This window comes from Lynx canadensis, chromosome A2 (assembly GCF_007474595.2).
Source record: "Lynx canadensis isolate LIC74 chromosome A2, mLynCan4.pri.v2, whole genome shotgun sequence".
Lineage (NCBI taxonomy): Eukaryota > Metazoa > Chordata > Mammalia > Carnivora > Felidae > Lynx > Lynx canadensis.
In genome coordinates, this window is record NC_044304.2 from 60,858,283 (window position 1) to 60,884,782 (window position 26,500).

General features: G+C 60.2%; 2 protein-coding genes across 3 annotated transcripts; both read right to left on the reverse strand.

The window, feature by feature from the left end:
• Nucleotides 1-7,591: 7,591 nt before the first annotated feature.
• MYL7 (myosin light chain 7) lies at nucleotides 7,592-9,973 on the reverse strand. Of its 2 annotated transcripts, none has more exons than XM_030294530.1 (7): nucleotides 9,743-9,973; nucleotides 9,428-9,541; nucleotides 9,213-9,288; nucleotides 8,884-8,988; nucleotides 8,444-8,522; nucleotides 8,241-8,289; nucleotides 7,592-7,741 (listed from the first exon to the last, which is right to left on the reverse strand). In XM_030294530.1, the coding sequence occupies exons 1-7, from the start codon at nucleotides 9,956-9,958 to the stop codon at nucleotides 7,640-7,642; spliced, it is 741 nt and encodes a 246-aa protein (XP_030150390.1). In that variant the 5' UTR covers nucleotides 9,959-9,973; the 3' UTR covers nucleotides 7,592-7,639. The 2 variants fall into 2 exon arrangements, with proteins under 2 accessions (XP_030150390.1, XP_030150399.1); XM_030294539.1 differs by having other exon boundaries at nucleotides 9,754-9,810.
• Nucleotides 9,974-12,853: 2,880 nt separating this feature from the next.
• GCK (glucokinase) lies at nucleotides 12,854-24,940 on the reverse strand. Its single transcript, XM_030294520.1, has 10 exons — nucleotides 24,893-24,940; nucleotides 20,186-20,348; nucleotides 19,516-19,670; nucleotides 18,462-18,581; nucleotides 17,406-17,501; nucleotides 17,175-17,274; nucleotides 15,054-15,237; nucleotides 13,999-14,154; nucleotides 13,274-13,507; nucleotides 12,854-12,998 (listed from the first exon to the last, which is right to left on the reverse strand). Exons 1-10 carry the CDS (start codon nucleotides 24,938-24,940, stop codon nucleotides 12,854-12,856), a joined length of 1,401 nt encoding a protein of 466 aa, XP_030150380.1.
• Between the last annotated feature and the right edge of the window lie 1,560 nt (nucleotides 24,941-26,500).

Genomic DNA, 26,500 nt, shown 5'->3' on the forward strand with positions numbered 1-26,500 from the left:
GTATCAAAACTGAGTTTGAGCAAACTTACAGTTTCCTTGGGAATTTTATGTCCCTTTAAGGCCAAAAATTTTTCTTTTTTAACTTTTTTAAATTTTTAAAATTTTTTATTTATTTTTGAGAGAGAGAGAGAGCAGGATCAGGGGAGAGGCAGAGAGAGAGAGGGACACACAGAATCCCAAGCAGGCTCCAGGCTCTGAGTTGTCAGCACAGAGCCCCACACGGGGCTCAAACTCATGAACCATGAGGTCATGACCTGAGCCCAAATCAAAAGTCGGACGCGACTGAGTCCCCCAGGTCCCCACAAGACTTAACTTTAGAGGGGCAGGGAGGGACTAGGGAGAGATTCAGAGGAAAAGGGAGTCTTGGCAGAAAGAACAGAGCACAGTGGCCCCGGAGGCGGGGCTCTGGCACAAGGTGGCCACCACTAGCCTGCAGACAGAGAAGACAGGAGGGCAAAAAAGGTCTCAGAAGCCTTTCTGACTTCTTTCCATTCATTGCTTGCCTCAGTTACTTTATAAATAGTATTTTGCAAAGAGGCAAACATAGAATCCTGAAAATATTTAGAAGCCTCAAGGTGTCATCAATTAAAATAGGTATCCCACCAGGCTCCTGGACAGCTCCATCAGTCAAGCTCAGATCATGATCTCACAGTTTGTGGGTTCGAGCCCACATCGGGCTCTGTGCTGACAGCTTGGAGCCTGCTTCTGATTCTGTGTCTCCCTCTCTATCTGCACCCCCCCACACAAAATAAACATTAAGAAAAATAGGCATCTCATTCAGCCTTTTTTTTTTTTTTCGTTTAGAAGCTGTGGCTTTCTAATTTAACTTGGAGGAAAACAAGTTTAGAGAGATTGCAGTTTCCCCATAACTGAAATTCTAAATACTGAGCCCTGTCCATGGCAAGGCCTCTCCTTGCTGAGGCCCATGTAGGGAGGGTCCCAGGGGCCGGGCAAGGCCAGCAGCAGGAGCCCAGGCTGTGGAGGCCTCTGTGCAGGAGGCGCAGAGGAGAGGAAGGTGAGGCTTGAAGGCCCAGACCCAGGGCACACAGCAGGTATGCCCCGGGCCAGGCAGCCAAGAACATCCATTCCCCAGAGCAGGGCCTGAGGCAGGGAACTGGGTCCCAATCACAAGTCACAGGAACCAGCTGGAGGCACCCAAGCACAGTGTGGGTGTCATCACATAGGCACAGGTCTGCGGATGAAGGGCAGGCAGGACACCCCCTTCCATCTGTCACCTGGCCTGCACTCCCCCCCAACCCCTACCTCTCTGTCCCCCACAGACCTGCTGCCTCTGCTCTGTGTCCCTCTGGAGCAGTGGCCACCCCATTTCAGTCGCCAGTGGCCCAAGGCAGGGTCTCATCTCCCGAGAGGACCATAGCAAGGAGGGCCAAGATGGAACCTGGCGGGAACTGGAGGTGGTCCAGCCCAGTCGGCCATGGGAGGGGGCCACAGGGGCCTGCCCGAAGCCGGGGAGAGGGGTGCAGAGTGGGGGAGGAGGAAGAGGAAGCAGGGAGTCAGAAGGGGCCCTGCGAGAGGGGCAGTGGAGGTGATGCTGACGCAAAGCAGGGCAGGCCGGGCGACAGAGTTCTATTTCGGTGCTGTATGTGTCTGCGTGTCAGCAGCACGTCCCTGTGGGGATGGTCCCCAGATGGTGAGAGGGCCGGCTGCAGGCAGGAGATCAGGGGGGTTCTGGACCCCTGGGGTGGGGGAGACGGTTACCGAAGGGCCGCTGTTTGTCCTCATCAGGACGGAGCATAAGACCTTGTGTCACTCTGCTGCCATATCACAAGCCGTCCAAGTCTTGCTGACTTAAAGCCACAATTTCTCATTTCTCATGGTGCCAGGCAGCTCGCCATCTCTTCCCGCCTGAGCTTGGACGTGGCCACTGGACTGGGGCTGGGGCCCAAGAGTTCAGCCTGAGGTGGGAGGGTCCACGCTTCTCCTTCCCTGAGATTTTATCTCGGGCTTTGTCTTGGCCTGGTGGCCTCTGGCTTCCCTGAAGCCACCAGGCTGCTAGAAGCCAACAAGCTGCCAGCCTGGACTCCCCTTGGAGAAACAGGCCGGGCCTTCCGATAGGAGCAGCCCCAAAGACAACTGGGCACACCATGCAGCCTCCCTGCCGCCTTGAGGCCACCAAGTTCCGTGGTCTTGCCACTGCCTTCTTTTGTGCTAGCAAATTGTCGGGTCGCCCAAATAGACAGCAAGAGAGGCTGACTGGGCACCAACAAGCCCATACCCCAGCCCATCCGCATGTCCCAGTCTGCACATTTAGTCAGGAAAATGAAATCAAGTGCTAGGTGGCACCTGGCCCTGTGTATATGTCCAGTGGTCCCCAACTGAAACTAGTGTCGCAGGGACTTAGTCTGGGACTTAGATCAGTCCTCAGGAGGCTGGGAGGGCATGGTGGGCGCTGTCAGACGTCCTCATTTTCAACCCCCCGGGTGTGTGTGGAGCCTGGAGACATTGGGGCTCACAGACCCAGCATGTGGGCAGGCTGTGCGGGGCCTCCCGTGACCTGTTTCGCTCCTGGCGAGGGAGCCCCAGACCCATTTCCTCGATGGCCACTGCTCTGCTCTGGGCTCCGTCTGCACAAAGATCAAAGCAGGTCACACCTGGCTCAGCCGCCTCCTGGCTCTGTGTGGTCTTGGATTGGTGGCTCAGCCATGTGCTGCCTCAGTTTATCTGGGAGTGGGGATAGCGGTCAGACGGTACTGGTCAGGACCAGGTTCTGCTGTAAGGGTAAGAAAGTCCAAATATCAGGGCTGTAGTCACACCAGAGCTCACTCCTCTTTGTGTTGGATATGAAGGGGGGATCTGGGTTGTGTGGTGCCGCCAGGCATTGGGGTCCCGGCTGAGTCCAGTGCAGGAGCCCTACAGTCCCGGGGGCCATGTCCAGCTGTGTTCCAGGGACGGATGTGGAGGAGGGCACACATCTGTCTCTTGAGGACAAAACTGCTCCACGATACAGGTCTGACACCTGCTGGGTCACATCTCCCAGCAAGTGGTGAGCCTGAGAAGTGTGCTCTTTGCTCTGGGGCCAGAAGCTCACCGAGGCACATGGCACACACCGGCAGCCTCTCCCGCACAGATGAGGAAAGCGCACCGCTGAGGAGGAGTGCGGCTGGTTCGAGGTTGCTCACATGCACAGGGAGGGAGGCTGCAGGCTGACTCCCGGGGGGCCTTCTCCAGTGCAGGGCCCCTGTGCCTCCACACCCCAGCCTTTCAGGCCTCGAGAGTCTAGAAGGCTCACGGCAGAGAAGAGGCCAGTGTACTTAGACCTATTATTTACTCGTCTCCCCACCTGACTAGACACGCCTGCTTTCAGAGCAAAGCACCAGCTCTGCAACACCCCCCAGACCCTCCCGCCCAAACTGGAGAATGGAGAGGGTCCAGGCTTGAGGAGGGGTGAGGGGGGCTGGGGCGACCGCCCAGAAACCTAAGCACCGCCCACGCCCCTGAAGCAGCTGCACACCCCGTCTATGGTGGTGGAAAGAACTTGTGAGCCACCGCCAGCCAGCCAGAGCGGCCCCAGGTGGGAGGACGCGGGGCAGGGGACGGGGCCCAGGCTGGGGGGGGGGGGGCGCTGGAGGGACCCCAGGATAAAACGGGAAGCAAACAGGCCAGGCCCACACAGACGGAGCTGCGCCGGGTGGACACGGATGGAGATGCAGGTCCCCTGGGAAGGCAGGGAACCAGCCACAGGAGTCCCGAAAGAAGGACCGGGTCTCTTACTGACTCGGCACTCACCCAGAGCTCATCACAGCAGTCCCCTAAGAGATCCCGCAGGCAGGTCTTCTCCGTTCTCCACGGAAGCGGCTGAGCTCAGGGACCTGGCTTTGCCGATCACCTTCAACCACATTCCCGTCTTCCTTCCGAAGTGGGCTTGCTGCAGTCCCTGGCACTGATGCTCCTGCCCTCCCGGGAAACTGGAGAGGGGGCTTCCCGTGTTGTGAAACTGGCAAGAGGCTTCTTAGCTTTCAAATAGATGGACGCAAAAAGAGGTCAAGGAAGAAGGTTCAAGTTTTCTTGCCTTCACAGGGTCCCTGCCTGCCACTACTCCGGCCCAGCAGGCCACACTGGCTCCAGGGCCCTCCTGAACAAGTGTTTGCCGGGGTCTCTTGAGATTCTGCGTTTCCAACCACCACCCCCCTCCTGTGAGGCCTGGGCTGCTGCGGGGATGCCAGGCTTCGCATCTAGGGTCTGCAGGGTGTTGGGGGAGACGGGGCAGTATTTCTCTGTGAACCCCTGGAGAAGGAGGAGGAAGGGGCCGGAGCTGAAGGAAGTTCCCCCAGAGTGGACACGGTCCCCGTGAGGACAAGAGGCTGGAAGCCTCCTTCATGGGCTCCAGCTGCTGTGGGTGAGGTGTGGGGAGGGGACCGCCAGGACCAGGGAGTCCAGGACATCTGCAGATGGGGCCCTGCCCCGGGAGGGCAGGTTAGGAAAGAACTGGGGCAGGTGGCTGCCGACCCTGAGTCCCTGGGGTGTGCATGTCCCATGTCCGTGTCCGGCGAGGTGGACTGCCTGGCAGAGGCAGGCAGGACTCACAGGCCCGGCCCATCCCCGATGCACCTGCTTTGCTCCACCGGACTCGGAACACCTTAGTGTGGGCTCTGCTCTCTGCAAACAAAACCCTCTCTCCTTTCTGCCACAACACGCAGATTCAGCTCTGCCCAAATGAAATGGGCTTCGTTTGGGCTCGGTTCGCAGAGAGCTCTGGCGTGACCCCTGTGTGCTGGGTCAGAACCCCAGCTCCTGAGAGACCACAGGCACATCACACAGCTGGCTCAGCAGTGTCCAGTGGAAAGGGGATGTTAGCCAAAGATGGTGCCATACACGTCATTTAAAATCTCCTCGTTGGGGCGTCTGGGTGGCTCAGTCGGTTAAGCGTCCGACTTCAGCTCAGGTCACGATCTCACGGTTTGTGGGTTTGAGCCCTGCGTCGGGCTCTGCGCTGACAGCTCAGAGCCTGGAGCCTGCTTCAGGTTCTGTCTTTCTCTCTCTCTGCCCCTCCCCCACTTGTGCTCTGTCTCTCTCAAAAATAAACAAATAAAACATTTAAAAAATTTATAAAATCTCCTTGTAGCCACATTAAGGAAGTAAAAAGCAAAAGGTGAGATTGATTTTAGTAACATTTGTCTCCAACCCAATATATCAAAAATGTTATCATTTCAATACGTAATCTATGTGCAAATCATTAATGAGATATTTTATGTTCTTTCTTGTACTCACTCTTCAGAACATGATCACATCTCAAGTCACACCGTGTTTTAAGTGCCCAACAGGCACAGGTGGCCGGGGCTACCATTTCGGGCAGTACCGTGTCTTTCGTGTGCCAGGTCTGTTCTCTGTCTCCGCTTCTGTGCCTTCCGCATCTCACACACACACACTCTGCTGTCAGGTTACCCCAAGCTAGTTCGTGCAGGCTGTTTTGGTGCAGAAAGGACGAACCTTACTGGACAATGACACCGGGAGTGGGAGCAGAACCGCGGCTCGCACACAGAGATAAAACAAGCCTTGGTCAAAGGTTTTCTGTGCCCGTTCTTCCACGAGGAAGCCACCAGCACGTGACAGCCGGTTCAGAGGAAGAGCCAAGGAGCGGATGCTTGTACACCTGACCCTTGAACAGCGTAGGGCTGAGGGTGTGCCCCGCAGCCGGAAATCCGTGTATGACTTGTGACCCCCCCCAAAACTTAACCACTGACAGCCTACTGTTGACTGGAAGCCTGGCTGATAACGTGAATAGTCGTGTAACACGTCTTTTGTGTGTCGCATGTATTATATGCTGTGTTCTTGCAGTCAAGTAAGCCTGAGAACGTAAAATGTTCAGAAAATCATAAACAAGTGGGTATGTGGGGCGGTCCTGTATTTGTCAGGGAAACTCCACGTGTAGGTGGACCTACACAGTTTGAACCCGTGTTGTCCAGGGTTGAGGGTGCAGTTCACAGATGCTGGCAGGAACTTGCTATTTTATTTTTTATTAAATTTTTGGAAAAAAAATGTTTATCTATGTATTTTAGGAGGGGAGGGTGGGACAGAGAGAGGAGAATCCCAAGCAGGCTCCACACAGACAGCACAGAGCCTGACCTAGGGCTCAAAACCATGAAACCATGAGATCAGGACCTGAACCGCTATCAAGGGTCAGATGCTTAACCAACTGAGCCACCCAGGCGCTCCCAGAACTTGCTGTTTTAATAGGGGCAACGATGGCTTCTTCTGCAGAGGAGGAGGGGGGTCCTTTGTTCTTCCCCTGGGTCACGTGTTTCTCTGTGTCTAGGGATGGGAACCCTTGGCCTTGCTGTAGGTCATCTACACCTTACAGAAGACAACAAGGTCACAGGGGCCCTGCTGACCAGCACTTTTTTGAAGGCACTGATGTTTTTGGTCCCTTGCGTCTTTTACAACTTTTCTCTGCAGAAGCTTGACTTCTGAAATTACCCCTTATCTTTTGAAATCAGTCTGCTGAACAAGCAGGACTCATGCGAGAATTATAACACCTGCTGGGCTGTGTCTCCCGCCATCCCTGCAGGCCTGCTCTCCTCATGAAGACGGCAGTTCCACGACTCCTGCCATCACTAATCAGCCATAGAAAGTGCTCTGCGGACTTTAAATCTCAGGTCTCAATGTCGTAATTGCAAGTGCAAGTCCCAAATAAAAATAAAAACTGAACACTTCTCCAGGGGAAAATGGCTCTTTCCTCCTGCTTGCTGCCTGCAGGGAGGGAGTGTGATCAGCTCCTCCCTCTTCCAGCACCCCAGCTGAGGGCTGCAGCCAGGCTTGCTGGAGGGGGCAGTTCAGTGCAAGCCCTTGCTTGGCCCTTCCTGTCCCCCTGCTGCCCTCCAGTTCCCAGATGGAGACATGACCCCCGTGCCCCCAGCCCGTTTTCTGCACATGAGGTGGGGACCAGACACTAACAATCCCTTCCAGAGAAAAACTCTCCCTCTCTCCAGCCGCCTGACCCTTCCCCGCCCATCCCCTCCCCCCGCCCTGCCCTGCCAGGAGACATGAAGCCCGTTCTGGCCCCTGCTTCCTGTTATGGAACCTCTGCATTTCCAAAGTGAAGTAAGTCTATTTCCAGATGGGTTCTCAGTGCCTTCCACACAGAGCCCAGCACACCCAGCACACATGCGCACACACACACACACACACACACACATCCAGTACACTCATGCACACATGTGCACACACATACCCAGAGCACATGCATGCACGCACATGCACACACACGCCCAGCATACACGCAGCACACACAGAGCACACGCATACACAGGGAGGCCCACCTGAGCCAGCACACAGAGACAGGGTCTGCCCCACCAGCGGGACCCTCCCAGAACATGGCTGAGCGGCCTCAGGATGCTGAGTGCAGGGCCCGCCGTGTGGCTGGTTCGGGACTGGGAGGCTGTGCCAAGCCCACAGGTTCCTCTCCTAGAGGTGTGGCCTATGTGTCCCCATCTGTGAACCGGGCAGATGATGGCTCATAGTCACAGAACTGCATGGGGCACCTGGAGGTGAGCTGGCAAAGTGCCTGCCTCATCTCACAGACCCCTCCTGCCTGCCCCCACCCCATCTGTCACAGAGAGGCCACCACAGCAGGTCTGATTGAAAACAGCATTTATTGTGGTGACCCTGGGGGCTGCTCCGCTCACTCCTCTTTCTCATCCCCATGGGTGATGATGTAGCACAGAGACTTGTAGTCGACGTCTCCCGCCAGGTCCATGGGTGTCAGGGCGAACATCTGCTCCACCTGGGGCGGCAGGGACTGGTGAGAGGCAGTCCATCCAGCAAAGCCTGGTGGGGGCCGACCCTTCACCCCCCTCCCCACTCCCAGGGCTGTACTTTGGCCCTACGTCTCTTCGGCTGGGAGCCCCAAACTCTGAGTTAATGTTTTCTGTTACCTGACCGTGGGCAGACTAGGGACACAGGGGTGGAGGGTGGGGGCCCGAGGGGGCCATAGGGATGCCTCCCCTCCCTTCCCCGTGCTGCTTGACACTGCACGGACAGAGGCTCTTCCAGATGCCAGTGCCGCTCTCTCGTGCCCGGGCCTTTACAGCTTCTCCGGCCCAGGACACTCCCATCTAACTCCATGCCTGTCACCCTTGGTAGAGACAGTCCCTCCTGCACGGAGCCCTGCTCTAGGCCCACGAGGGTGGGGGGTCCGCAAGGCCTCCCCCATGCCCTGCGGGGCGAGGACCCTGTGAAGGGGTCGGCAAGGGAGGGGTGTCCGAGGAACCAGGAATCCTCACCTCAGCCGGAGAGAACTTGTCTGCCTGGGTCAGGAGAAGCTGTTTGAACCTGGTGGGGGAGAGCCGACGGGTGGCCTGATGAGGGGGACGAGGCTCCTATGGCCCAGGTGGCCACCCCCAAGGCAGAGAGAGCCCCACAGTACAGGCGGGGGGGTCACCCTCACCTGGGCCTCACCCCCTGTCATCCCATTGCTCACACTTACTCATTCTTGTTCACCACGCCCTTGCCACTGGGGTCAAACATGCGGAAGGCGTTCAGGATGGCTTCCTCGGGGTCTGTCCCTGGGAGCCGGAGGGAACAGGTGAGCACCCACACCCCCAGCCTCCCTGGCCCCACCAAGGAGGAACCCGGGGGGGGGGCGTCATGTCCCAGAAGAGGTAGGAGCATCCACAGCATCCCTTGGGGCTCAGGGATGCTGGGCGGGCCTTGCGGGCAGGCCTGGCCGGGAGACTAGGATCTGGGACTTGGGAATGGAGGCTGAAGGCACATTTCCCAATTCCAAGTCGGGAGCTGGGGTGAGCAGTGCCCATGGGTCTGGGGTGCAGAGGAGGACTCCATATCCTCTGGGTGGGCAAGGGCCGGCGGCGGGGTGGTCCAGCTGAGGTCTGGGCGGGGTTCAGGCAGACTCCAGGCCTGGCTCACCGTTGAGCTTCTCCCCGAAGAGCGTGAGGAAGACCGTGAAGTTGATGGGACCCTTCCCTTCCTGCAGCATGGCATCCAGTTCCTCTTCCGGGACGCTCACCTTCCCTGGGGGGGTGATAGCCACAGATGTGGAGAGGGCTGGGGAGGGAGGTGCCCTGGAAGGAAGCTGGGCCCAGTGGGGGTGGGGCAGGGGAGGAGACAGAGGGGAGCAGAGGCAAGAGCAGTGGAGAGTGAGGGGCCTGTCCTTTCTCAGTGGGCGGTGGAATCCCGCTGACCCAGCAGCCCTGGTGAGAGCAGGTCCAGGGTGGGGAGAAGGGGGAGGTGCTCACCGAGCTGGGAGTAGGTCTCCCGAAGGTCTGACTTGCAGATGATGCCATCACGGTTCTGGTCAATGCAGCTGAAGGCCTGCGAGGTGGGGGGCAGAGTGTCTAGGCGGGAACAGCCCCCACCCAGGGAGGGCCGGAGGCGGGAGGGTCCTGGATGGTGGGCATAGTAAGGACAGGGGCCAGGACAGGTTCCAGGCCACTGGGGGTACACCACTTACCTCCTTGAATTCCTGGATCTGGGCTTGCTCGAACATGGAAAAGACGTTGGAAGAGCCTCGCTGGGCCTGCTTGGCAGCTGCGGCCTTGCCCCGGGTCCCCGCCTTCCTGCTGGCCTGCAACACGTGTGTGGGGAGAGGCCCCCGTTTCCAGGTGCACCCCCAGAGCTCCCAGGAGAGCCCAGGCCAGGGCCCTCTTCCTGTCCCCAGACACCACCTCTCCAGGCCCAATGTGGGCTCCATGACACCACCACCCCCAAACCCCTCCTGCAGCCCAAGGACAGCACCTGGTAGTCTGCTGGCCTCTGGCGACCCTACCTGACACTCACCATCCTCTCTCTGTGGCCGCCTGGTTGCTGCAAGGGGCCCACAGCCCCTTTTATGCCTCAGCCTTATCACCTGGAGCACCAAATAAGGACAGGAGGAGAGGACAGGCCCAAATTTGGTAGCCCTGCCTGGGCTGGGGGAGGACAGGGCCCCAGGCAGATTCCAGCCACGTTCCTGGTGACCTTCAGGCCCCCTGATGTGTAACATCCGGGCATGTACCCATCAGCAGCAACGTGTCCCAAGGGCAGAGCTCACAGGCTCCTGGCTGTCACCACTCTGGATGCTGAATGAGGTGTCCCCGCTGAAGGAGAAGTCTCCCCTGTTACCCTACTGCAGGTCCAGCCCAGAATCTGCCCAGGCCAGGAGGACAGGAGCGCTGGCCTGGGGCCTCTATTGGCTTGGGAAGAACAGTGTGTGGCTCTGAGTGTGTGGCTCTGGCCTGAGCCCAGGGACTCCCAGAGGCCTGGGTGAGGATGGCTGGTCCTGGCCTCTGGCTCGCTGACAAAGGGGCAGAAGGCAGCCCTGAGCTGGCTGTGGCCCCAAACAGCACCTGCATGTGATGCTCTTGGAGCATGGTGCCCTACCCGGACCCCAAGTACCCCCTTGGACCCCCATGACAGCGGTCACGAGCCCTTCATGTGAGGCTCCACTGTGGAGCCAGAGGCCCGTCACCCTCTTCTCTGCCAGAGTCGCAGCCTCACCGGCTGCTTCCGGGCCCAGGGCAGAGAGGGGCTGGGGGCCGGGGCCTGTCTAGAACACAAGTTGGGGGCACACTGGCTGCCCGCCGCCTCTACCCCAGAACCTGGCTCTGCCCCTGGGGCGAGGGATGCAAAGAGGGCAGCTGCTGTGGCAGGGATCCGCGTCAGTCCGCCAGACCCAACGCCCCTTTCGTGTAACAGTAACTATTTTATAATTCCTCCCTGACTATAATGAAATTCATAAAATATATACCTACCTGCAAAGAAAACTTAAAAAATCAACAGGATGCCCTGAACTGCACTGTGAAGAACAATTAGGAGGTAGTTTACACCGACACGGGTCCAACATGCGACTGCGGGGAGAGGAGCAAGTGGTAGTGATGACAAAGTGACTGGGTGACGCTCCTGCAAATTCTCGTGCGTGACTCCAATTCAAGAGAACTGAAAGGGCCTGGGGTGTCTGGGGGGCTCAGTCGGTTATGCATCCAACTCTTGACTTTGGCTCAGGTCATGATCCCACATTTCCTCAGATCCAGCCCCGCTTCAGGCTCTGTGCTGACAGTGTGGAGCCTGCTTGGGATTCTCTTTCTCCCTCTCTCTCTCTCTCTGCCCCCCACTCACGTGGGTGTGCACGTGCTCTCTCTCTCTCACACAATAAATAAACTTTTAAAAAAGCTTAAAAAAATAAGAGAACTCAAAGGCTATGACTAGTCCCACACGAGACATCTGGGAACACAAGAGAACATCTGGACGGGGATGTGACAGCTCCCAACCACAGCTGCAGGCTGAGTTCAGAGTGAAATAATAGTCTTTCCAGATTTGCTGGTAGCTCCTGTCACTGAAAAGCGAGCATATGTTCTAATCCTGTAAATGCGTTTGTAGGTAACCGGGCTAAGGTGAGAGTCGGCAGTGTCAGGCCCTGGGCTCAGCTAACTCAAAACAGGCCTCACCCAGGAGCACTGCAGGCACCTCAGCAACCCCTTCCCCCCTCACCCCATCCCTGTCACAACCCAAGTGGATCCAAGGGGACCCCTGCAGAGACCGACCGGAAGCAGGAGCAGCCCGGCCCACTTCCCAGAGCAGTGCCCTGGCCCCTAACTCCTCGAAGCCCCTCCCTGGGGCTCTCAGACACCACAGAGCTGCTGAGTGAGCAGATACAGTGGGTCCACACCCACGTCCCCACAGGCAGCCAGCCGGGGCAATGCAGCACCTACCCCCACCACCCGCCAATGCCACCTCATTTCTAACTCTTAGGTCTGTGTGTCACTGCACACTCCCCATCAAGGCCGGAGGGGGGGGGGTGTGAATTCCAAGACATACCTAGGCTTGCAAGTGTCTGTGTGCATGTGATCAGGTCTCCCTACTGTCCCACAGCCAGTATGCACAGACATCAGAGAACACTGGTCAAGGCCACGTTCTAAATTTTTACAACTTTTATTTAAAAAACCACACAGTCCCAGGTTGGGCATGAGAGGTTGGTGTGGCACATGGAGATCTGGTGGGAAGAGGGAGGCCTGGGGTCCCTGGGTGCTGAGTGCTGCCCGAGGTTTCTCTCCAGGCCAGCCCCATGGGAGCTGAAGACTCCATCACAGAGGTGCTCCCAGGCCTGCCGGTGGGTGGGAGTGTGGGGGGCTCCTCTTCCTCCTGGGTCCCTCTGGGCAGGGGCTGTAGGGGCTCTGTGTCTTGCACCCCCTGTGAGGGTGCATCCCAAAACCACAAACCACTGGTGGATGGCAATAGGACAGCACAAAAGCCACCATCTCCAGGCCTCAGGGACAAGCTGCCTCCACTGTGGAACCGGTCCTGGAGCCCATCCTCTCCCACTTCCCAACCCCCACCAGGCAGGAAAACAGCCAGGCCCGGGTGGCTGGCAGCCTGGGACCCCTGTGGAACCCGGGTCTAGGTCCATCCAGGTCAGCAGGGCTGCATTCCCAGTGGGCTGAGTCCCCATGCCACCGCAGGGTCCAGAGCAGGGCCCACGGGAGGCTGACATGGCCAAAGGCGCCAAGAGGCAGGCAGTACAGAAATGCAACAAAGTCCTGAGTGAGCAGCTCCCCTCTGTGTGGGTCCTTGATTCCAGCAGGATAGGTGGGGGATTTGGGGGGGGGGGTGGTCTCCATTCCTGCTCATCTCAGCTCCCAACCCAGTCAGGGCTTTGGGCTGTCCCACCAACTGCCTCTGAGGCAAGAGGCCTGCCCTGGGCGCTGCAATTCCCCGTCCCCTCCTCCCCGCGGGCCTTTCCGCATCTTCCAGGGTCACCACGGGGATGGAAAGCGAGGCGTCCAGGTCCTTACAACGAAGAGACCTCCTCACTGGGCCAGGCTGGGGGCTCCTGTGGGGAGCGAGTCCCCAGGAGCCCAGGTCCAGCGAGCCCTGCCTCCTCCTTGCCTCGTGGCCTCTGTCGTCACTGGCCCAGCATGCAGGCCTTCTTACAGGCCACCGCGGACACCAGGGCGGCGCCTCGGCCGCTGCCTTCCTCCGACTCGATGAAGGTGATCTCGCAGCTGGGCGTCAGCCTGCGCACGATGGCGTGGAACCTCTCCTTGAAGCTGAGCAGGGGAAGCAGGGCTGGCGCCCCCTGTCTTTGCACTCCCGAAACGCCGCCCCCCCCCCACCCCGCCTCTTCAGAGCAGCTCAGCTTCACGGTGCACGCAGCACGCGGAGGGGGTAAGCCTAGGGGACCCTCCCTCCTCCTCGTCTGGCAGACGAGGAGATAACCCTTGGGTCCCGGGATAGCTCGTTTCCGCTTGCGTCGCGCCCTCAGGACGCGCACCCAGGAGGGCCGCGGGGGCCCGACGGGAAGGGCAGACGTGCGCGCGCTCACCTGGGGTGCAGTTTGTACACAGAGCCGTCCACGCCCACGGTGATGCGCATCACGTCCTCGCTGCGGCTCTCGCGCATGCGGTTGATGACGCCCGCCAGCCCCGCGGCGCACATGTGCGCGGCGCGTGTGGACACGCTCTCGCAGGCGCGGCGCACGATGTCGCAGTCGGTGGCTGAGGGCCTCAGCCCCAGAGTGCTCAGGATGTTGTAGATCTGCTTGCGGTCGCCCGAGTCGCTGCGGGGCAGGGGCGGCCGGAGGGGAGGGCGTCGCAGGAGGGTCGCTCGGCCCCGGGCCGGCCCGACCCCGACCCCTGCGGCGGCGGCCTCTACCCCTCCCCTGCCCACCTCACCCAGGCAAAGCGCTTGGGGCTCGGGCTCCGGAGAGGGGCGGGTCCGATTCCATCAGGGACCAGCAGTAAGCTGGTCACTGCGCCTCTCTCTAAGCCCAGGGTCTCCGCTCTAACCTTGGCTACACAGGCGCGCCTCGAGGCTGTTGCGTGGATCAAGTGAGACGACGTCCACGGCGGTGCGGAGCCATAGAGGGGGCGCGTGGGTCGCATCAGCTGCCCAGGAGTGGGCTCCACTGCGCTCCCGCCCCCAGACCTCGCCCCCTGCGCCCCGCCCCGAGCCCCCTGCGCTCCTTGCGCCCCGCCCCTGGAATCCTGCCCCGAGCCCCCTGCGCCCCGCTCCCTGGATGCCGCCCCGAGCCCTTCGCGCCCCGCGCACCTCTCCACCTGCGACACGAAGCGCGTCTCGAAGGCGCCGCGCGTGCGCAGCTGCTCCGAGGCCTCCCCGCGGAAGAGCAGGTTCTCGTCCACGAGCTTCAGCAGCACGAGCCGCACCAGCTCGCCCATGTACTTGCCGCCGATAAGCTTCTCGTATCTGCACAGAGGGCGGCCGGGTCATCTCCCGCAGCCGGGGGCGGGGGAGTGGGGGAGAGGGTGCGGTGCTCAGCTGCCCCAGGGAGGTCCCCACGCGCAGCCACGAGGAGGGCCAGGTGGGGCACTTGACACTGCGTGCAAGCCCGGGTTCCTACCTGTTCCCTCATTTATCAACCTGGGTTTGGGGCCTCTGCACCCTGCCCCTCGGTCCAGCCCCTCTGAGGCCCAGGCATCGTCCCACCCCCACCGCCGTGTGATGGGTGCTGCGTTCACCGCCCAGTACCGGTGCGGTTACAGAAACTCGGGCGCGGAGGGACTGGTGACCAGCCTGGGGCCTCGGCCACCGCTCGCGGCCCTGGGCCCTGCGCCCTGGTGTGCGCAGAGCTGGCGCGTACGTGCTCCGCATTTGTGAGCCCGCGTATTTTCATCGGTAAGTACACTGGGTACGACTGACAGAGCGGAGGTCATGAGGGCCAGAGACGAAGCTCAAGAATTAGGAGAGCAACGACTCAGGTTCTGCGCGGCCGGTTTAGAGCTGTCCAGGCTACACCGCAGCCTTCTGCGAAACCCTACTGTACATCCTGTGAACGTGAACAGAGGTCTACTCTGGGGAACTCTGGGCTGAACCCGTTGCTTGGGGGTCTCAGAGCCGCCCTATGCTGGTGGTCACCTGCCGGCCGGGGGAGAGCCCGGCTCATCCGCTCACAGCCGCTCTTTCTGCGGACTAACCCTTCACATCTCTACTGTTCCGGGTTCACAGGGTGCGTGTGAGCCAAAGGAGAGAGGAGCCAGCTGGCGAAGGCATGGTCGGTTTGATTCCCCCCACCGCCCCCGAGTTGTTTAAAAACAAGCCCGTCATCTGCCTGCAGGGGCAGGACGAGGGGGAGGGGTAGTCCTTACAGCTGCTGCCCGGGGTTCAGGGAGTTCTCGTCCACCACGCGGTCGTACTCCAGCAGGAACTCGTCCAGCTCTCCGGAGTCCCCGAAGGCGCCCCACTCGGTGTTGACGCACATGCGGCCCTCGTCCCCTTCCACCAGCTCCACGTTGTGCATCTCCTCCATGTAGCAGGCATTGCAGCCTGTTCCTGTGGGGGGCGCGGGGTCAGCCCCCCCCCCCCCCGAACCCGCCTCTCCACCCCCACCCTGCAGGAAGCCCCCTGTGGCCGGGTCTTCCGGGAGCCCTCCACACCCGCCACTGCATTGCACGCCTTAATGGAAAGGCGGCTCTCCCAGGCACTAGAAGACCTGGGTTTGCTGTGTGACATGGCACAAATGAGGCCACTTCTCTGGGCTTGTTCCCCTTCCTCAGGAAGGGATGGTGACACCTTCTCCTCCTATTACCCGGGGACTTGGGAGGACTCCATGAAATGTGTCCAAGCACTCTGCCACCTAGAGGTGTGTGGGGTTATGGTTTTATTCTGTTTGTGCACCAGCCTTGCTTTCCTGTATTTTCCCTGCATGTGCTTGAGCTTCTCTGGGCCCTGTTTTCAGGGGCACTCAGAGGTGAGTAAGGCACAGCCTGGGCCCCAGGGAGCAGCACGTGGGTTACTGCACATGGCGCTGGTTCTGGGATTTGTAATTTGCAGAGTCCCTTGCAGAGTGAAAAGGTGGTGTCCTTTGGTGATAAATTATCAAGTTGCAAAATGGTTTCTGAGGGTGACTGTATGGGCAGCACGCCCCTAAAGCCATCAGGGACATCATCTCAAATGCTAGTTGGTGGAGCTGCCCAGGGGGAATGGGGGCCCAGTAATGCAGGCCCTTCCAGTTTTTTGTAGGAAAAAACCCAGAAACCCAGACTTTGATGTGCATTATCCCGATTTTTGGACTCTGGTAATTATCATAAACATATTTGTTTTGGTTTGGTTTTTAGAGAGAGAGCATATGAGCAGGGGAGGGGCAGAGGGGGAGAGAGAGAAAGAGAAAGAGAATATGTCCCAAGCAGGCCCCATGCTTAGCTCAGAGCCTGACGCCTCTGGGATCAGAGTTGAGGTTCAAGCAACTGAGCCCCCCAGGCACCCCACAAACATGCGTTTAAGCCCTGAGCAGAGTGTTTGCAGGGTGGTTGTGAGCACAGGCCCCCTCTGCCGTCTGTGCTGGGCAGCAGCTGCAGGGCTCAGGCACCAAGCCGGGTGTCCTGGGGAACTGTGCCCCCACTCAGCTGCCCTGGGCAGCTCCGAAGGGGAGAGCCAGGACAGCAGGTTCCTGCAGCCTCTGTTCCGTTGGTGAACTCAGAGGCAGCTTGCCATCTGAAAGTCAAGAACGGAAGCAGAAGATGTGAGAAACAAAAAGAGGGACGAAGCGGTCAGGCTGAAGGTGAGGATGTGTGTATGGCTGGAAGTGGGTTCCTGGGGGCACAGACAAGCTGCAGGTCTGGCTCTGAAGGGCCCAGTGAAGCAAACAACTTTGCCACTGACTTTCTGGGGACCCAGAGCCTGGAGGCTGCAGGACACTCGAGTAGCCTGTGTGCCCAGTAGATAAGTAATCAAATGGGATTGATCCTCAGCAAACACTCCTGAGGCCTCAGGAACTTCTGGGAAGTCCTGAGGCCGGTGTGGAAGGCCCACTGGGCCAGAGCTGCCTCCACTCCCAGCACCGGCCTTCACTTCGGGGTGGGACAGGCCGGCTGCTCTGGGCCACAGGAAGACCGTCCAGGAAGGGATGACATCACTTGTGCTAACCCTCGTCCACTTGGACAAATGTGTCCAGTTTGGTCGATTTGCCAGACAAGGTGGTGTGATTAAACCCTGATGAGCCCGACAGATGTATAGCTGCTGTGCCGTGCAGTGCTGTGCATCAGCAGTGAGCACTGGCTGCACCCAGGACACCCCTGCATCTCCCCGAGACCACCCCAGACCCTGTCACCTCTGGGGTTTCTGCCTGGCACAGGGACCCTGCTCTGACCATCACTGACTGCTCAGTCCTCAGGCCTGGAGACCAAGGCCAGCAGGGGTGCACAGCCTTGCTCTGTCTCTCGTGGAGGCCAAGGCCCCCAGACAGGGCAGGGCAGGGCATGGATCCTTACCCACAATCATGCCAACCTCACACCGGCGGTCTTCATAGTAGCAGGAGATCATCGTGGCCACAGTGTCATTCACCATCGCCACCACGTCCATTTCAAAGTCCTGCCAGGAGGCACAGAGGCAGCAGTGATGGGGCTGGTGTCCAGCCAGGTGAAGGATGCCCAGAAGGCCCTCCCTGGCATCCTGGCCTGAGGGGAGGGAGGTCCCAGGTCAGTCATGGGGAGCCACCTCACCCCTCTCCGTTTGATGGCATCACGTAGGAGCCCCACGATGTTGTTCCCTTCTGCTCCTGAGGCCTTGAAGCCCTTGGTCCAATTGAGGAGGATGCCCTGAGGGAAGAGGTGAGGTCTTGTGGCTCCTGATGGACACTGGGGGCAGGGTGAGGGTCTCCCGCTGCACAGTGCAAGAAACAGGCTCCAAGCGGACCCATAAGTTTGAGAAGCATTCTCTATGAGTATTTCCTATTTCTGCAAGGCTGGGTTCCAGCCACTGTGACAGTGTTTATACTGTCAAGCCCAGAGGCATCCTCCCAGAGTAGGGATGAGGTCCTGAGGAGAGCAGCCCCATATGGAGCTAGGGTTCATGTCCCCCAGGACGCCCCCTCAGGCATGAGAAGGTACCATCTGGCCCTTGGTGTGCTGTGGGGAGGGGGCTTGGGAGACCAGCATGGGATGCCGTTCCTGCCGGAAGTACCGAGCTGGCTTGTCTCTGAGAGGCCATATGTGTGTGCAACATGTTTACACTTAATGTGTGCAACTTACATGTGTACACATGTAGTTGGTGTGTGTGCACCTGTTCAGGGCACACAGTTGATGGGTGTACGTATGTATGATGTACACACATGTGTATGCACGTGTGTAACCAACGTGTGTTGGTGTGTACGTGTAATTGACCTGCGTGTATATGTGCGTGTATGGTTGACACGTACATGTGTACATAGCGTCTATAATGCACGTGTGTGTATACTTCACGTGTGTGCACGTAGGGGAAGCCTCAGCCCATTGTGGTGCTACACAGCTGTGCTGGTGTCTGGTAGTCTGTGTTTGAGCCCCAGCACCGCCTCCTGAGCCTGTCTCCTGATCTCTGATGGGTGATGGTGCTGCCGGCCTGTAGGGCGCTGGGGGACTAAGGCAGACAGCATCAGCCGTGTAACCGGTTCCCAAAGTCTCCCGAAAGGTAAGTGATGGAGCCATGGGTTGGACCAAGGCTCTTCCCCAAAGGGGGGCTGCACGTGAAGGCACGGCGGGGTTCATGGGGGCCCTCCGCCCCTGGCCCTGCACCTGCCCCACCTTGTCGATGTCCTCGTGCCTTACGGGGAAGGAGAAGGTGAAGCCCAAGGGCAGCTTCTTGTGCTTCATCTGGTGCTTGTCCAGGAAGTCGGAGATGCACTCAGAGATGTAGTCAAAGAGCTGGAGGACACACAGCAAGCTGGCCGTCAGCCATGGGAGAGCTGGCTGCGGGACCCCTGCTGCGGGACTCCTGCCCAAGGCCGTGCACTGTCAGCCTGTCCCTCCCGGCGGACCCAGTGACATCCAGCCGCAGACTCTGGACAGAGGCACAGCCCTGGCCGTAATGCTGATTTCTGTCTCCACCACCCGCTGGCCTCCAGCCTGCCCATGTGGGCCTGTCTGCAGCACTGGGTATTGCCCCCTGCTGGCAGCTGGGGCTGCAGGAGGCATCCGCACCATCCCTGCTGCCTTGTTTCACGTCCAGTCCCACAGCATGCAGGGGTGTGGTGAGGCCCAGGCTGCCACGGGACTCCTGCCTTGAAACCCTCTGCCTCTGCCCACCTCCCCCAAGGGCTCATTGTACTTCTGCACCCTCTCCTGAGTCCCCCCACCATGGACAGACGTGATGACTGCAATCACCCCACTTGATGTCCATGCTGGTGGAAGGTGATGGGGTGACACATAGGGAGACGGCAGAATGGGCTGTGTGCCCATTGGAGGGGCGTGTTCCCGCAGCTGCTGTCACATGTCTGGCCTTTCTGGAAAACTGGGCAGGAATGTGACCTGCTGGGGCCATGCCTGGTGGCCACTCAGCCCCCTCCCTGGGCCCTCTGAGGCCGAGTAGCTCTCCTGCCAATAGGTGCCCCTGCCCCTGGTGGACAGGTAGGCCGTCCTGCCAGGATGAGGGAGTGCTGAGATCCCAGGCAGACTTGATCCCAGCCCCTGGCCCCCAGCTCCCCAGGCCCCTGACCCCCCCTGGTCCCCATCCCCAGTCCTCTGGCCTCCCAGCCCCAGCGCCTTGGCCCCAGCCCCACGGGCCCCTGGCCCCTGATGCCCAGCCCCCACCCTGGCCCCCCAGCCCCCAGCCCCCCAGCCCCTGCCCCTCACTGCTCACCATCTCAGCAGTACCCGTCATGGCGTCCTCGGGGATGGAATACATCTGGTGTTTGGTCTTCACGCTCCACTGCCCCTCTTCGCCCTCCCCCACCTTCACCAGCATCACCCTGAAGTTGGTGCCGCCCAGGTCCAGGGAGAGGAAGTCCCCAACTTCTGCAGCCACAGGGAGAAACACATCAGCCTCTGGGTGCCAGCCGGCAGGACCCCAAGACCAGGGAGGGAAGGAGAGGAGGGCAGGGTGGGGCTCAGAGGAGCTGGACAAGGGGCTGCTGGCGCCAGGCATCTGGGGATCCCTAGAGTCAAAGGTGAGCTAGGGAAGTCAGTGGGAGTCCCCTGCCTCAGACAAAGTCACGCCAAGCCCAGGGCCCAAGTGAAGGCCTAGTGAAGGGCCCAGACTCAGGATTGGGCTTGGGGTTCCCCCCACTGACCACAGAGAACCGGTTTCTCGAGATGACAAAAACAGTTTTCCTGAGGTGGCGGCAGGGGGCAGTTATCCTTAAGATGCAGGGTTGGGCCAGTGGAGCCGTCCTGAGCCTCTGGGGACAGTCCGAGCTGTCAGCACGGACTCTGGCTGCCTCTGCTCCCTGGGACCAGGGACAGCCGCCTCCAGGTGAGGAGCTACCAGCTCCCCAGTGGGTCCCGCCCCTGCCTGTCCCGGGCCTCGGTACCAGAGCCTTCCGGGGTGGAGCGCACGTAGGTGGGCAGCATCTTCACGCTGGCCTCCTCGTGGGTCTCCAGCCGCAGGCCTCGCGCCATCTCCTTCTGCATTCGCCACATCACCTTCTTCAAGTCGGCCTCCTGCAGCTGGAAGTCGGCCAGGATCTGCTCTGCCTGCGGGGGTGGGGGTGAGAGCAGCTGGGGGGGGGTGAGAGCAGCTGGGAGGGTGAGGGCAGCTGGGGGCATGAGGGCAGGTGGAGGGGGTGAGAGCAGCTGGGGGAGAGAGCAGCTGGGGGGGAGAGGGCAGCTGGGGGGCAGTGAGAGCAGCTGGGAGGGGTGAAAGCAGCTGGGGGGGAGAGGCAGTTGGGGTGTGAGAGCAGCTGGGGGTGTGAGAGCAGCTGGGGGTGTGAGGGCAGCTGGAGGGGTGAGGGCAGCTGGGGGGAGAGAGCAGCTAGGGGGGAGAGGCAGTTGAGGGGGTGAGAGCAGCTGGGGGTGAGGGCAGCTGGAGGGGTGAGGGCAGCTGGGGGGAGAGAGCAGCTAGGGGGGAGAGGCAGTTGAGGGGGTGAGAGCAGCTGGGGGTGAGGGCAGCTGGAGGGGTGAGGGCAGCTGGGGGGAGAGAGCAGCTAGTGGGGAAAGGCAGTTGGGGGGGTGAGAGCAGCTGGGGGGGTGAGGACAGCTGGAGGGGTGAGGGCAGCTGGGGAGAGAGAGCAGCTGTGGGGGGAGGGGTAGCTGGGGGGAGAGAGCAGCTGGGGGGAGTGAGGGCAGCTGGGCGGGTGAGGGCAGCTGGGGGTGCAGGGGTCCCACACGCACCAAGGGCCTCCCTCGTCCTCCGGCCCTGGGTCCCAGATGAAAACAGCAGAGTTCCGAGAGCAGTCCCTCAACACGTGTGGCCTGAGGGATGCCGAAGGGTGGGGTGCAGACAGGGCAGCCCCCCTCGGTACTGCAGATGCCTGCCGTGGGGGGAGGAAAGTGCCGCCCAGGACAGTGAGTGGGACATGGCTGCAAGAGCCTGTTGGGAGCCTGTCTGGCGGCCAGCGGGCAGCTGGCATTACCGCCAGAAAGCTCTGGTCATCCTGCCTCTACGAATCCATGCCCAGGGACTGAGGGGAGCAGTGTGCACGGAGGCACAGGTGTAGCACATTCGAGGAAGGCAGTGCCTCCCCAGGCCCCAGGGACAGCCTGTGATGGGGCTAAGCCAAGCACAGCTATCCTGCGCCCTTTTGCTGGGGATCTGGTTGAGCGTCAAGCAGGTGGCCCAGTTCCAGCCAATGACAGGGAGAGAAGCCTGGCTTTAGCAGGACCGTCCCTTCCTGGAAGGTCAGTGCCCCTCCATTCTGTGAATGCAGGTTTATAAGGGTGTGATGACCGGCACCAGAGCAGCTGCCCTGTAGCAAGGCGGAGGCGAGGCTGAGGGAAGAGCTGTTGGCAGACCACCCACAGTGGGAAGAGAGGCAGGGCGGCCCCGCCTGAGGGGGTCGCGGATCTTGGCTGGCTCTGCACCCACCCACCTCCAGGCAGTGATGGGGGAGCGAACACTGATCACCGAAAGCCGCAGTTAAGGCAGGGCTTTCATTCCCTGCACCCGACAGCATTTCTGATGGACACAGACCTTTGCTTAGGGACCATGTCTCCTTTCGAGTGACATTCCCTTAGGACCCTTCGAGTCTCCATACTTAGAGTTTGAGCCCAGGGAATGTCACAAAGGGATGGGGCTGAATAAATTTTGTGACTAGACACAGAACCACACACCAGTGTTTGCAGGGCCATTTGCGGCTCCAGGCTGTCCCTGCCCGAGGCTGTCTCTCCAGGGCACAGCGCTAGACGCCCTCACCGCCCTCACCGCTCTCACCGTTTGGGAAGCGATCCAGGCGCGTTCGCAGAGGCCTGGGGCTGCAGTCTCGCAAACGTAAAGTGCCAGGAAGGAGTAGAAACATTAACATTTGCAGAATTCTGCCAACACGCCGTGCCTGGAGCTGAGTGCACCACATAAGCTGCCTCCCATCCCATCACAGTGTCACAGCACCACAGCGTCACAGCATCAGTGTCACAGCGTCACAGAGCACGGGGAGCAGCCACCAGCAGCTGCTCATCTTCCAGATGGAGCGAAGGCTCTAAGAACCTCAAGTGCAGGTGCGTCAGCCAGCTCGCTTCCTGGCCAGCACCGGAGGCCGCACATGCAAGAGCTGCTGTCTGAGGCCCTCAAGAGGCTGTTGGGCGGCTTCCCGACACAGAATTGTCCCAGGGACCGACTGTAAGACATCGCAGACTCCGCGAAACAGAGGCAGACCCTGCGCAGGTCCAGCCTCAAGCCCTGCTGGGCCGCGTCCCGGCCCATTTGCTGTGACACCCCCCCACACACACACTTGGCATGGCTGGAGCCCAGTACAGGAGGGGCTTTTCACCCTCTGTGTCCAGGCCCACCTGGCTGCCTGCCACTGACATCGGGTGAAACCCCAGCTTGGCTGGCCGGCTTCTAGGTCCTCTAGAAAGATCCTTCTGTGGAACCCCAGAGATCACAGGAAGTCACACACCTGGTCAAAGAGCAACCTGGACTTACTAATGTTTCATTCCACCCAGCAACTTCTGTCCAAGATCCTGTTCTGCAACAGCATGGTGCTTGGCCGGTTGGGACTCTAGAAGACCCCATGTCACCCAGACCTTCCTGTCCCTGCCGTCCCTTCCCAGACACCACACAGCAAGGAGGGGACAGTGCACAGCAGGGAGGGGAGGGGACAGTGCACAGTAGAGGGGACAGTGCACAGCAGGGAGGGGAGGGGACAGTGCACAGTAGGGGGGACACTGCACAGCAGAGAGGGGAAGGGACACCACACAGCAGGAAGGGGACAGCCCACAGCAGAGAGTGGACAGCCCATAGTAGGGAGTGGACACTGCACAGCAGGGAGGGGAGGGGACACTGCACAGCAGGGAGGGGACAGCACACAGTAGAGGGGGATACTGCACAGCAGGGAGAGGACAGAACACAGCAGGGGAGGGAGGGGACAGTGCAAGGTAAGGAAGCCCCTTGTCTGAGGGGGAGTGAACCCGTGAGGTGATGTTTGTTCACTAGAACCTGATTCCATTCTGTAAATAAAGTTGCATCAATGTGGGTTTCATTTGTCCAGTGCAATATTCTCAAAAACTTAAATTTGCTGCCAACGTTTAAATACAGGCACTTTCCCAGGCAAATCTGGATTTCTGATGGCATTTCTGTAACTGTAGGTCTTGGGGCGGCCACTGTTTGGGCAGGGTGTGTGGTGTGGAGGCCCATGTCTGGCAATGTGGGGCATGCAGGGAACACGGGGTCACCTGCCAGCGCAGCATGCCCTGCCCAAGCTGGGCACTGCGGGGTCCAGCACTGTCCACACCGCAGGACCGTGGGGACCCATTCATTCCCCTGCCCACCCTGCTGTGTTCATTCCCTGTTCCTGGGGGTACAGGCTGGGGAGGGATGCTGGGAGGGTCTGTGGCAGTGGTCCAATACTCTGGCTGGCCGCAAGCTGACACTGGCCTCCAGCTGACCTTGCCTCTCACTGTGGGAGGTGCACACCCCTCAGACGCATCAGGGCCCGCAGATGCCACATGTTGTCAGCACCCAACCCTGACAGAAGGGGCTCTGACCTGCACAGCCCCCTCCACCCTCAAGGCTAAGTGTCTGGGGGACATGGGTGGGGCTCAAGTCATGGGGTGGGAGTCTGCCTCACAGACCCCTTGGGAACATCCCAGACCAGGCCCTGCTCAGAGCTTCTGCAGTTCTCCCTTATCCTGCAAAATCACCCCAGGACCCAGGTACCGTAGGGGTCCCTGTTCTTACAAATGAGGACACTTTCCCCAGCCCACGGCGCCAGCCGGGGGCCCACCTCCCCACCCCACTGGGCTGCTTCCTGCCCAATTTCAGGGTCCAGACCCCACTACAAAAGTCTCCTACGGGTGTCATGCTGCTGTCAGTCACACTGGCTTAAAAGACTTGCCTGGGAAAGTCATGGTGCTGCCTGAGAAGCTCCAGGAAGCTGCCTGCCCCTCCAGACCCAGCCTTGGGAGAACAAAGCTCACACAGAGCCTGTCCCCCTTTTCCCCACAACTACCACCCACCCCCTGCTTGCGAGGAGGCCACAGGACACATCACTAGGGCTCATGTCTATACCCAAACATGGAGGGGGGGGGTCTCTTGCTGATTGTCTCCCCCACGTTCCAGGCAGTGTTTCTGGCGCCCTGGCCTGGGCTCTGCAGGAAGACAGACTGCCCAGTGCTCTCCAACTCGGGGGCATGTCCAACTGGTTCTTCTGGTCCTCATGGTAGGCCTGGGACTGGCACTGGGGATCCTTTTCCTCAGGAATATGTGGGCAACTGGCCCAGGGTTGCCCACTGTGTGTACAGCCGCCGAGGTCCCACGAACACAGGGGCCAGGCTGCAGCTGGACACGTGGCAGGGCCCCCACTGCCCTCCAGAGCGCTGGGACGGGCTCAGGGTCCTCAGTCCCTGACTCTCAGGGGCCTACAGCAGTCTCAGCCTGCTGGCACAGGAGCAAGTACCCTAGAGACCCCTCCTGGCAAGTCTGCACCATGGGTGTCAGGATAGGCAGTGACAGGGCCAGTGACAGGCACAGCTGCCTCTTGGCCCAGATGCCTCTTTCCAGGGGCACAGCACCACCCGACTCTGCTGAACCCATTGCCCTGTGTGCCCCCAAGGAACCACCCTCGTGGCTCTGGGATGACCCTCACCAGATTCAAGGGCATCTGGGTCTGGCTCCTCGTGGCATCCATTGCCATCTCTCCGAGGGGCCAAGAGGTAGGATTTTGGGGAGGTGGGGACACTCCTACCTGCTGAGGGGCAGGGAGGGCAGCAGCCCTGGAGATTGAGGTCCACCTGGGCAGGTGTGGGCCACCTTGCCAAAGAGCTGCCCTCAGCAGACTGCCCGGGGCTTCTGCACCTACTGAGCCCAGCAGGCAGCTGCTGAAATATTCTGCCCACTGCCACCAGGTCGGTCAGGGCAGAGGGCAAACGGGGCCTGCCTGGGGTCAGGGCTGACAACAGGCGCGGGGACAAGGCCGTGGGGCGGTGTCCACGACCTCTGCACAGTGGTGTGGGGATTAGCTGCCCAGTGATTCTGGGGAGGGGACAGGACTAGTCCATGTGGCCTCCAGTCCTCGGATGTGCCAGGGCTGGTGGTCAGCACGCTGGGGGGCAGGAAACCGCAGTGGAGAGCCCCCCACACATGGAGGGGCAGGGAAGAGCCTGGCCCGCACAGGCCAGAGGGGGGGACAGGGGATCCCTGGCGGACTTTCATCTGAAGAGGGGTCCGACCTGCGTTTCCTATGCTCCGGGGGTGGGGGTGGGGTGGGGGTAGGGCTGTGCTGCTCCCGGGTAGGCGGGAGAGAAGGTGGGGACCAGACCCTCGCCTGGCCTAGGCAGACCCCCCAGGGAGCTGGATGCTCAAGGCTCCCCTCCCCTCCTCTGGGGGTGGGGTGCGGGCGTGTCCCTTCGGCCAATCAGCCGCAGGATTGGTCCGTGGGCGTGCGCAAGACCTCATTCGGGCCAATGAGAGCGGAGCCCGGGGACGGGGGCGGGGCGGGAGAAGAAGTGGGGTGAGCTGTGAAGGAGCCGGGTGGTAGGTGGCAGGTAGAGGGCGGGGAGGTAGGTGGGAGGTAGGGGGCGGGGAGGTGGGGGGACCGTCTGCCGGGTGGAGAGCCCAGGGCCATCCCCCCAGGTGACAAATACTTGTTTCCTTCCGGGCTTGTAAACCGTAAACTGCCTCCAAACTGTCAAAACTTGCCTCTAAAGGTCAGGAGGTCATTCTTGGGTTTTGGGCCTGCAAGGTCCAGGATGGAACTGGCTCTGGATGCTGGATGGTGCACAGCGCCCCCCGCCCGCGGAGTGAACTTGTCAAGCCCCGTGGCACCTGCCAGGCCATGCTAAAATTAGCAGGGGCTCCTGAGTGATTAGGGTTAGGGATGGTGGGTGGACAGAATGCCAGGCTCTCCCGCCAATGGCCAGTGCGGTCACCCAGAAGAAAATCTTGACAAGATCAATCCCTTTCCTAAAATAGAGCGAAAGCGCCTTCACTATACCCAAGTGTGATGGGTCACTGACCCACCAGTCCCTGGCTCTGAGCCACTGTTTTTTCTGTGTGTGCGAGGCAGTGGCACTCGTTCCAGGTTTGGATGGGGCAGGGCTTCTGGACCAGCTGCCCTTCTCCTGTGCACAGCACCTGGGAAGAGGCTCCGGGTCCTCTGGCTCTCTCCTCCTGGAGGCAGGGGTGGACAAGGCCTCCACCTTTCTAGTCTGTCGGACTTGCTCTGCCCTCTCTAGCTTGCACTCTGACCAGCTTG

Bases quoted from the DNA above. Each gene is read 5' to 3' on its own strand.
- GCK (XM_030294520.1), bottom strand. From the start codon at position 24,940: ATGGCAATGGATGCCACGAGGAGCCAGACCCAGATGCCCTTGAATCTG. The intron at 15,238-17,174 runs GTAAGGATCCAT...CGCCCCCCACAG, and splicing joins TGAGGTTGGCATGATTGTGG to GAACAGGCTGCAATGCCTGC. The intron at 12,999-13,273 runs GTGAGCGCGCGC...TCCCCTGCTCAG, and splicing joins GTGTACAAACTGCACCCCAG to CTTCAAGGAGAGGTTCCACG.
- MYL7 (XM_030294530.1), bottom strand. From the start codon at position 9,958: ATGTTACACATCAGGGGGCCTGAAGGTCACCAGGAACGTGGCTGGAAT. The intron at 9,542-9,742 runs GTAGGGTCGCCA...CACGTGTTGCAG, and splicing joins GAGAGGATGGTGAGTGTCAG to GCCAGCAGGAAGGCGGGGAC. The intron at 8,290-8,443 runs GTAAGTGTGAGC...CTCCCCCACCAG, and splicing joins GGCGTGGTGAACAAGAATGA to GTTCAAACAGCTTCTCCTGA.